We start from the raw sequence: 10,881 nt of genomic DNA on the forward strand, positions 1-10,881 counted from the left end.
AGAAAATGTCATGAAAGCCAGGAGCCTGGCTGGAGGTGATCAAAATTATGCTGGAAAGAAACCGACCCTGGGAAAGGAGCAGGACTATAGGATTATGGACACTGTTCATCCTGTGTCTCTCTAGAACGTATCCTGTGCTTGAGAACATTTCCAGCAATCAAATAGCAGGGTCCTCTCTCTTCCCCTCCACGAGCTATGGAGACGACTGGAGCCGCACCATGGCGGATTGGCTCGCTTGTTTTTCCCTCGCACTGACTGATGTAAAAGCGCCCGAGCGGAGGCTGAGGACTGGGAATCCTGGGAAAGGCCGAGAGCCTTCCCCCGCTGCGTGGGGCCCGGGGGGAGGCGGGGCGGTGGGCTGCTGCGGATCTTCCCTCCAGGCTGCAGCCTGTGCATCAGATCCGGTGGCCGGCAGGCGACTTCCTCTAGGGGGAGCTGGTCATCGCTGGGCACCGCCGGCACCTCTATGATCGCCGGAGTCGCGCGGGTCCCTGGGCCCGGCAGGGCACACGCACGGAGGCTTCATCTACACCCCCCAGGAATTCCCTGACGCCGGTTCCTGGAAGACGGGCCTCGAACCCTGCCCCCGGGATCAGCCAGCAGCCCCTCGGAATCCTCAGCCTTGGCCCTGCTGAGCCAGCCCGGGTCTGGGTCCCGGGTCGGGGCAGGTAAGCTGGCAGGATCTGCCCCACCCTCCTGAATCCTGGCAGCCCCAGCCTCAGGGTGGGGCAGGGAGCCCACTCGGACTCCGGTGGGGAGCCGAATCCTCCAGGCTGGCCTGGGCCAGTCCGTCCGGCCCTGCTGGGGGGCTTGATGGGGACTGAGTTAGCGGGGTGTCCCTCCCTCAGCCGGCTTTCTCCCTTGTGGCAGTTCTGGATGGGGTCCTAGATGACACAAGTCTGGGGGGATGGGAGTGGAGGTCAGAGCCAAGGTCAAGGGCAGGGATAGAACGTTCACAGTGCTTCCTGCTGTCCCAGGACCCCCTGACCAGTTCTAGGGCCTGTCCTGGCATGTCTCTTTGGGGGACATGCAGCCGGGCCCAGCAGGCTGTGGAGGTGGGGGTGGAATGGGACTTCAGGCCACTTGGCTTGGCGGGGGGCAGTAGGAGGCCCGGGTCGGCACAGGCCTCTAGCTCTGGGGACTGTTCTGAGGCTCGACCTGCTCCCCAGCAGTGAGACCCCCGGGGTGGTGTTAGAGGGAGGTCGGAGGCAGTCAGCATCTCCTGAACCTGGGGGTACCCAGGGAGAGAGAAGCGTTTCTTTGTGGGGGAGGAGCTGAGTAGGGTACCAGGAAAAGGGCTTTTTATTTTTAAATCCGGTCCTGGGGCTTGAACTCGGGGCCTGGGTACTGTCCCTGGGCTTTTGTGCTCGAGGCTAGTGCCATATCACTTGCACTACAGCTCCACGTCCAGCTTTTCTGTGGTTAACTGGAATGAAAGTCTCACAGACTTTCCTTCCCCGTTCCTTCCCCGTGCCAGCTTCAAACCATGACCCTCAGACCTCAGCCTCTCGAGTAAGTGGGATTACAAGTGTGAGCCACCAGCTTGGGCAGATGAGCGAATAAGTGGGGAGGGGCTGTGCTCCGTGGGGGAGTAGAAGCTAGTCTGCCCTGGAGCTAGGAGGCCAAGAACTTCCTGCCAGGGTGAAGGAGTTAGCTTGGGAAGAAATGGGGCTCTAAAAGGGGTGCAAACTGAAAGTGAAAGAGCTTGTATCAGGAAATATGCCCTCAGGCAAGAGACCGAAGCTAAGACGAGGCTGAGACTAAGCAAAGAGGAAGATGGGCTTGGGCTGGGCTTGGGAGTGCACACCTGCCGTCCCAGCCCTCAGGCTGAGGAGGGAAGTTCTGAAGTTCAAGGCCAGTCGGGGCAGTGGAGTTAAGACCTATCTAAAATAAAATAAAGCCCAGTGCCAGCGGCTTACTCCTGTAATCCTAGCTACTCAGGAGGCTAAGTTGTGTGGATTGCAGTTCAAAGCCAGCCCTGGCAGGGAACTCTGAGACTCTTATGGCCAATTAAAAGTGCAACCGTGGCCCAAGTGGTAGAGCACCAGCCTTGTGCTGAAAAGCTAGACAGTGCCCAGGCCCATACCCAAGCCCCAGTTCCAACACACACACACACACACACACACACACACACACACACACACACAACTAAAAATTTAAAAGATCAACAAAAAGAAAACAAGGTTGGGATAGGAGGGCAGGTGAGGACGGGGTACCCAGTGGGCGGCTGTGAAGAAGGCTCTGACTCCTGAGGGCTCCATCAGCTCCCTGCCACTGGTGATGAGGCAGACAGGTAGGAAGTAAATGGAGAAGGCTGCTCTGAGAGAAGGGCCCCTCCGAGGCCTGCACGTGGGAAGCGAGTGCTGAGGTACCCTCAGCGTCACCGGGTTCTGTGGCCTCGGGCACGAATGACTCAAAGCTCTACTTTTCCCGACTGTAGAATGGGTATGGTGCCACACAGTTCACTGGAGTGCTGTCAGATTTCAATATCCAACACCCAGAGCGCTCCTGAGTGGTAGCAATGTACAGTATTTGCTGCCCCACACCTTTAGCTCATGCTTGTAATCCTAGTTACTCAGGAGGCTGAGATCTGAGGATCACGGTTCAAAGCTGGCCTGGGGAAAAAAAAGTCCCTGAGACTCTTACCTCCAATTAATCACCAGAAAAGACAGAAATGGAGCTGTGGTTCAAGTGGTAGAGTGCTAGCCTTGAGCATGAAAGCTCAGGGACATACCCAGGCTCTTGAGTTCAAACCCCCGAACACACAAACACACAAAGAAAGTATTTGCTGCTCACATCCAGGAAATGGAAAGTGTGTCCTGGTCAGCCTAGAGGAAGTGGGTCCTGGGGGAGGGGAGGGCCTTCTGGGAGGTGGAAGGCGCTCTGGACAGGCTGGGGAGGGGACAAGGTGCCCCCAAGATTAGCTGGGAGAACCCTCCATCTCTGAAGACAGTCTCAGTGCCCAGGAGTGACAGAGAAGAGACATAAGGGCTGGGCCACAGCCTCCCAGAGGCCCTGGCTGCTGGTCAGAGATGGGGGAGCAGATACCTCCATATCCCTCCCTGGCTACCTCACTGCCTGGACCCTGTTTTCCTTTAAAGCATTGCCAGGAAGATGCACAGTGAGTTCCACTGACTGGTCCCCGAGGTGGTAGAACAAGGAGAAAAGTCCCAAGGATTACAGGGTCTTTCTGGGGATGGGGGACCCCCCTCCCCATCCCAAGTCCTCAGCTAGAGGCTCCTGCCCATCTCCAACTCTACTTTTCCTCACCCATCTCTGCAGGCTGACACAGTCCTCCCCTGACACCTGAAAGATGGCGTCGGGACAAGGCCCAGGCCCTCCCGGGGAGGGCTGTGAAGAGCCCTCCTCTCCCTCGACTTCCGGTAAGGGTCTTTCCCCACCCCACCCCCCCGCCCCATTACCCCAAGGGCCACTGTGAGGAGGGAGAAGACCGACTGGGCAGGACTTAGGGATGGGCTTCTGCCATGTTTCAGCCCTCAGAGGAAAAGTATCTCAGCCTACGGCCCATGGGGCTCAGGCTAGAACTACGTAGTCCCAGCTAAGCCCTTGTGGGAAGAAGTGTGGGCTGCTCAGGGCCTGGAAATGGGGGAGGCCAGGGAGCCAGCCTGAGGGCCAGCAGAGTGCCACTCAAGGGCAGAGAAGTGGGGTGAAGGAGGAGGACAGGGAATGCGCCCCCTCCCCCCTCCTGGCTGCCATATCCCTGCTAGAGAAATAAGGAAGTGAATCGGCTTAGCACTCAGCCAGGTCCGTGGATCAGGGAACACAATAGTTCCCACTTGCAAGGGAAGATGGCGGCCCGCCTCCTCTCTCCCCAGTGGACGGCCTGGGAGGCCCGAGCTCACAGCCCATTCACTGCAGGACATTCTCAGGACCTGAGGTTCAGGTGCCAGGCCTGTCACTGTCGCCCCAAACTCAAAGGGCTGGGTACTTCACCCAGCCCGTGTGATGGGGTGACATCCTGGCTTGAGTAGTTGTTCTAATTGTGTGACCGTCACTCATCTGCCCGCAGTGCGGCTGTCACCAAACACTCTGCAGTGGGCACTAGGTATCCACTAAGGGGCTCTGGGTTTTTCTGCTCACTGGCAAGGACGCTGCAGTCTGGTGGGGGGGGGGGGGAGCCTGAGCCACTCACAGAGTACAGACCTTCCCTTCCTTGGCTGACACCCCGCTTTGCCCCTCAGAGCAGCAGGTAGCCCAGGACACAGAGGAGGTGTTCCGCAGCTACGTCTATTACAGCCACCAGCAAGAGCAGGAGGCCCAGGGGGCAGCTGCTCCTCTTGACCCTGAAATGGTCAACTTACCTCAAGACCCTAACAGGTGAGCTCTGGGGAGACTGAGCCTCGTGGCAGGGGGGTGAGGGGGTGTCTATGTGGATGCTGGGTGCTAGGGATGACTGGGAGGAGAGGAGGGGTCCCGTCCTCCCATGTCACCCCTTTCTGAGAGCATGGGCCCTGTTTGATGCGCATCTGCCCCCTGGTTGCTGAGGCAGCCCACGTGTCTCGGAATGTGGCTGCTCACCCCACCCCCACCCCACTCCCACAGCGTTATGGGGCAGGTGGGCCGGCAGCTCGCCATCATCGGAGACGACATTAACCGGCGCTTTGACTCCGAATTCCAGAACATGCTACAGCAGCTGCAGCCCACAGCCGAGAACGCCCCCGAGCTCTTCACCAAGATCGCCTCCAGGTACCCAGCTGGGTCACTCGGTCCTGCTGTCAATGGTAGCCAGAGGCTTCTCTGTCAGTGTCAGCGACGGGGTCCCCATGGGGGTCTCAGGAGGCTGCCTTTCCCCCTTTCTCTCTCTCTGAGTCCCAGATTCCATTTGTGCACAAGCTCAGGGCACGTATGAGCTCAGCATTAAAGGATCTGACTGGTTAGACCGGGACATAGAGGGGCTATCGGGTAGGGGTGTCCCCCCAGAGCTCCCCAGGGTTCTTGTGTGTTTTGTAGCTTGAACTCAGGGCCTACGCCACTCTCCTTTAGCTTTTCCGCGCAGGGCTGGCTCTCCACCATTTGAACCACAGCTGGAAGGCTGGCCTTTTAGTGGTTAATTGGAGAAAAGTCTCATGGGCTTTTCTGCCCAGGATAGCTTTGGGCCACGATCCCCAGACCTCAGCCTCGTGAGCAACTAGGCTTACAGGACTTAGCCATTGGCGCCCGGCTCCCCCAGTGATGTTACTAACCTCGATTGGGTCACTTATTATCCTCTGGCATCTTAAAGACAAACTGATGTTGTGACGGACTCCATACACTTGGTTCAGATCCCGGCTTTGCCATCTACTCCCCCTGTGAAGTTCCTGGCCCTCATTCTCCTCTCTCTGTGAAATAGGGAGAAAGATAGCTAGATGTGGAGATGGGGGTGGAGGGAGAGGTAGGTGACAGCCTGCGTCCTTAGCCAGCCCTCCACGCTTCCTGCCCCTTCCAGTCGTCTGGGATCTGGCCTAATTTCCTCTTCTGTCCTTTTCTCTCCGCTGCCCTTCGGGCTTCCAGGCCAGCAGCGACGCCCACAGGTAATCTCCCTGCTGCCCCTGTCCACCTGCTCTGCCCTCTGCCCCCCGCGCCTCCGTGTGCCGCACCAGCGGTCGCCTCCTGCTCCTGCCTCTCAGCTTTCTCCTTTCACAGAGACCCATGCTCTTCCCAAGCTGAGGCCAGGCCCCGGCTTGTCTCTTCAGCCTGGAATCCCAGCTTAACCGTTTAGCTTCCCAGGGGAAGGGGTGAAGGAATACAAAGGCCGAAAGGCTCCTCTAGACCGGCCACTGGCTGATGGGCCACTCTGCCTGCAGGTTGTTTGACAGCGGCATCAGCTGGGGCCGTGTGGTGGCTCTCTTGGGCTTTGGCTACCGCCTGGCCATGCACATCTACAAACATGGCCTGACTGGGTTCTTCAGTCGAGTGACTCGCTTTGTGGTCGACGTCATGATGCGTCACTACATTACTCGGTGGATTGCACAGAGAGGTGGCTGGGTAAGTTCCCAAGGATGGCGACATGCCCCTTGCTACTGGGGCCACCCCAGTTCCCAGGGCACCAGCCCTTCTCTGACCCACCCATCTCTCTTGGCAGGCGGCAGCTCTGAACCTTGACCATAGACCTATCTTGAATGTGTTAGTGGCCCTGGCTGTGGTTCTGTTGGGCCAGTTTGTGGTACGAAGATACTTCAAGTCATGACTCCTAGGCTGGCCCTTTGGGGTTCCAGCTACGACCTCCATGTGGACTTCAACCCAACCTTCTCCCTCCCCCTTCTTTTCTGTAAACCTGTCCCTCCTGGCTCCAAGACCACAGAAGCTTTAGCAAATGGGCACTCCAGTTTGGAGTCCCTACCCAGGGGTCATTCAGGCTGGGTAGCCACTCCAACATTACAAGGTGCTAACAGGCTCCCTTCTCTGGGCCCCATCCTGTCAGACAGGGGCTATAGCCTCCTCCCTTAGCTCTCTAGTGTTGGATGCTGGGGAGGCTGATGTCAGCAAGAGACTGGGGACCATGTCTTTCCAGGAAGTTTGGGGTTGTGTTTTTTTTAAATAGTTTTAGCTTTTTATAATACCCTTGGGAGATGCTTCCCTCCCTTTCCCATCATTGCCCAAAGTCAAGACATCAATGCCATGAGGCTTGGTGAGTCACCTCCACCCTCCACATTCCCTAGGATCAGTTTCTTCTACAATGTCAGAGCCTAAGAGATGAGACTTGAGCCTTCTTGGCCCCGCCTAAAAATGGCTTCCCACGAGCAGGACTGGCTGAAGATGGGGGCCAAGGTCCTGTTCATCTCCTTTATCCCTACTCTACCACCCCATATTGCCTTTGTAGTTGAACTCTCAGGGATTCTGGGCCCAGGATGGGGGGGTAGAGGTGGGTGGGAGAACAGACCAGAGCTGTCCGAATGTATCCATCAGGAGTCTTGAAGCCTGCCCCCAGTTCTCATCCTTCCTCGCCCCTAATCCCCATGGCTCCCAGCCAAGTCACTACAGATGCAGAGTCTTGCCTGCTCTCTGGGACCTTGGATGTGCAGGCCTCCATCCTTCCCACACTGCAGGGCCTTAGATATGGCTTATCATTACTGAGGAAAGGAGTAAGGACTCACCTGGAGGTGTTTTGAGAGGGAGAGGGGTAAATCACCAGGCGGGACTCCCCTAGCTGGGACTCTTCCCTCAGGGCCTGGGTAGGGAGTAATCCCGGGGGAACTGAGAATACTTGAACTGGACCCAGCCCCACCCTCCATGTTCCAGGCTGCCTAGGCCCTCCTGGGACTGAGGTGGGGCACTTTCTCTATCTTGCACAGCCTCGGGGATTGGGGATTAAATGAGGGAAGTTCTTGATTAAGCCAAATGATGGAAGGGGATACAGATGGAACCTTCGGGCCACCCCACCCCCCACCCCCATCCTCCGGCTGTGTTTGGAAATAAACTGTGCAATCCCCCACCTCTGCCTGGTATTCGTGTGTCCTCTGCCTCTCTAACCAGTTGCTGAACATCTTCGATGTAACCAATCCACCAAATAACTCTGGGTTTCAAGTCTTTTGAAAGTAGCAGACTTGGCTGGACTGTGGGAAGCTGGGCATGCCGCAATGCAGCTGGCTTAGTAACTGCATACAATCTTGCACTGGTCTCCAGCATTCTGGGTGTGGTTTCCTGGTGGGCTGGAAAGGCCAAAAGAATTCCCAGCTAGCCCCTTATGACATCTCCACCAACTTTAGCTCCTCCGTGCACTGTCATTTCTTTGGGTTCTGGGACATTTCCCATCCCCTTGGAAAGCCAAGGAGCCCTTGATCACAGAGCTGGTAGAATAGCTGCTCAAGTCTGAGGACCCCTGAGGGTCAACTTGGACCTGATTCATCTCCTTCCCTGGGGTCACCACCCCCATTGATGCAATAGGTTCTGATTCCCAATGCATAGCTCTGCCTGTGACTTAAAGTTCCAACTCCCCTTTCTGATGTCCCCACAGGCACGCACGCGCGCGCACACACACACACACACACACACACACACACACACACACGGCTTTTGTGATTTTAGGAGTTTGATGCTGCATAGGAGTCCCTACCACGAGGCAGCCCTAGTTGATAAAAATAACAAGTATGGGGGCGTTGAAATGTTCCCAAAGCTACACTTTTCAGTCCTGGGCACTCTGGTCTGTTTCTGACACCCTTCCAACATGTCGTGCATCCCTCCAAGAGGATGCTGGGATTTCAGTCTCACTGCTCTGGGGCTGGCAGCCAAGCTCCTTACCCCCCTGTTGTCTTCAAAGAGGCCGCAGAGGAGAATGGGTGGCCAGTGGGCACAAGCGGAAGTGGTTGGAAGAGTGACTGTTACCAGGCGTGTGCCCCTGCACTGTGGAGAAAACGCTCCTCAGATGGCATGATTACGCTATGCAGGCTTCACACTGAGACTTCATTATTGATACCTAAACAATAGGTTTGGAGACCAGATGGGTGCATGTGTGGGCGCATATGTTCACAAACTGCCACTCTTCAGGTTTAAAAAAAAAACACAGGTGCTGGGTTGGGAATGTGGCTCAGTGGCAGAGTGCTTGCCTGGCATGCTTAAATCCCTGGGTTCGATTCCTCAGTACCACATACACAGGAAAAAGCGGGAAGTGGCGCTGTGGCTCAAGTGGTAGAGCTGTAGCCTTGAGCAAAAGGAAGCCAGGGACAGTGCTCAGGCCCTGAGTGCCAGGACTGGGGGGGGGGGGGGGGGGGGGGGACGGTCTTCCAGAGACAGGAAGAAGCAACTTGTCACCAGAACTGGTTCTAAGCTTTATGTGAAGGCAGGAAAGGGAGAGCGGGAGACATGGCCTCAGGCCCAACGCAGATGCAGGGACCCAGACAGCTAAAATGCCTCTTCCCCTTCTGCCAGCCTTCGCTGTCACACCCGCCCCCTCCTCTTTGGGAAGCTGGCGCTCAGCCCGTTGCCCGAGTGCAAGATGGCCGCCGGGACTTCGGGACGCATGCGTGCCCTTTTATGGGCGTGGCCTCGTGGCCCGCCTCCTTCCCGCGGCGGGCGGCGAGGTTGGCTGTGGCTGCCGGCGCTGAGGGAAAGTTAGCCAAAGTTAGCCAATGATTGTGGCTGGAAGGAAGGTAGGTGGGGAGTGTCAGGGGGTGCGGTCTCCGGAGCCCGGTGGAAGGAGTCCGGAATGCTATCCTGCCAGGCATGGGGAGGGAACCCCAAAACGTTGTGGTCCCCTCGGCGACCTCTGCAAAGATGAAGTTCCTCCAACCTAAATCCGAGACTGACCCAGTGCTACCCAGACCAGGGGGACGAGAATTGAGGGGCCGCAGAATAAGCAGGGGAGCCGATGGGGGCTGCGGATCCGAAGGCAGTCGGGTCAGGAGCACCCGGGCACGGTAATCCTAGCTACTGAGGGGGCTGAGAGCTGAGGATCCCGGTTCAAAGTCAGCCCAGACAGACAAATCTGAGACGCATCTCCAGTTTACCACCAGAACACCGGAAGTGGAGCTGTGGTTCAAAGCGGCAAAGCGCTAGTCTTGGGCAAAAAAGCTCAAGGACAGCGTCTAGGCCCTAAGGTCAAGCCCTATGACCGACCAAAAATAAAAGAAAAAGATTTTATGACCTGGCTATCTGAATAGTATTGGAATGAATGCCTATCCTGTCATAGTTGCATATACTTCAGGTTTAATTCAATCTGGGCACAAATATTTATAATCCCGGGTATGCATACATTCATACAAGCTTGCATATGTGTGCATTTGAATGGAGTTAGCAGTGGTTACTAGAAGTATTCAGTCAGGGGCCAGAAAAACAGCAAAACCCGTCTTCAACGGGGCATGATGGTGCACACCTATAATCTCAGCACTCCGAAGGCTGAGATAGGAGGCCAGCCTAGGCTATGCACTAAGACTTTGCCTCACAACAGGACTGAACACCTTCTCTCAGGTATGTTTACTAATTGTTGGGCATTTTTTGTGTATGTGTGTGCCAACAATAAGGCTTACACTCAGGGCCTACGCCTTGTCTCTGAGGTTTTTTTCTCCAACTTTTTTTTGCCACTTGAGCCACAGCTCCACTTCTGGCTTTTTGCTGGGTAAAGATAGGTAAGCATCTCATGGACTGTCTTTGAACTTGGATCCTCACATCTCAGGCTCCCAAGGAGCTAGGATTTCAGGAGTGAGCTATCTGTGCCAAGTGAGTACTAGGCATGTTAAAAATTACTATACGCAGGGGCTGGGGATATGGCCTAGTGGCAAGAGTATTCGCCTTGTATACATGAAGCCCTGGGTTCAATTCCCCAGCACCACATATACAGAAAATGGCCAGAAGTGGCGCTGTGACTCAAGTGGCAGAGTGCTAGCCTTGAGCAAAAAGAAGCCAGGGACAGTGCTCAGGCCCTGAGTCCAAGGCCCAGGACTGGCCAAAAACAAAACCAAAAATTACTATACGCAGGAAAGTCTGTGAGACTTTAATCTCCAATAAGAATGGTAAGAATGCTAGCCTTGAACAAAAGAAGCTCAGGGACAGGGCCCAGGCCTAGAGTTCAAGCCCCAGGACTGGCAAAAGAGAAAGAGAGAGAGAGAGAGAAAGAGGAGACCATAAGTTACAAAAGTAAAGTGTGTGGGGAAGGGAGCATTTACCCACCTGATAACAGAATAGAAAGTAATGAAGATGCCAGGCACCTATGACTCATGCCTATAATCCTACTCAGGAGGCTGAAATCTTAGGATTGTGGTTCAAAGCCAGCTGGGGCAGAAAAGTCCCAGGCAGATTCATATCTCTAACCACTCAAAAAACAAAGTGGATGGAAGTGGCACTGTGGCACAAGTGGTAGTACGCTTGCCTTGAGCTGAAGAGTTCAAGGAGAGCACCCAGTCCCAGAGTTCAAGCCCCATGACGGACCAGAAAAAAATAATTAGTGCT

General features: G+C 55.6%; 1 protein-coding gene across 1 annotated transcript; it reads left to right on the forward strand.

The window, feature by feature from the left end:
- The first annotated feature begins 441 nt into the window (after positions 1-441).
- Positions 442-7,432, forward strand: Bak1 (BCL2 antagonist/killer 1). The gene is made up of 6 exons (XM_048347951.1): positions 442-668; positions 3,283-3,383; positions 4,203-4,338; positions 4,564-4,707; positions 5,805-5,985; positions 6,083-7,432. The coding sequence occupies exons 2-6, from the start codon at positions 3,314-3,316 to the stop codon at positions 6,185-6,187; spliced, it is 636 nt and encodes a 211-aa protein (XP_048203908.1). The 5' UTR covers positions 442-668; positions 3,283-3,313; the 3' UTR covers positions 6,188-7,432.
- Positions 7,433-10,881: the final 3,449 nt, after the last annotated feature.

This window comes from Perognathus longimembris, chromosome 6 (genome assembly GCF_023159225.1).
Source record: "Perognathus longimembris pacificus isolate PPM17 chromosome 6, ASM2315922v1, whole genome shotgun sequence".
NCBI lineage: Eukaryota > Metazoa > Chordata > Mammalia > Rodentia > Heteromyidae > Perognathus > Perognathus longimembris.

What these genes read in the sequence shown, in the direction of transcription:
- Bak1 (XM_048347951.1), top strand. Translation starts at nt 3,314, where the DNA reads ATGGCGTCGGGACAAGGCCCAGGCCCTCCCGGGGAGGGCTGTGAAGAG. An exon ending in CTCCTCTCCCTCGACTTCCG is followed by an intron (nt 3,384 to 4,202) that starts GTAAGGGTCTTT and finishes TTTGCCCCTCAG; the next exon opens with AGCAGCAGGTAGCCCAGGAC. An exon ending in TTCACCAAGATCGCCTCCAG is followed by an intron (nt 4,708 to 5,804) that starts GTACCCAGCTGG and finishes CTCTGCCTGCAG; the next exon opens with GTTGTTTGACAGCGGCATCA.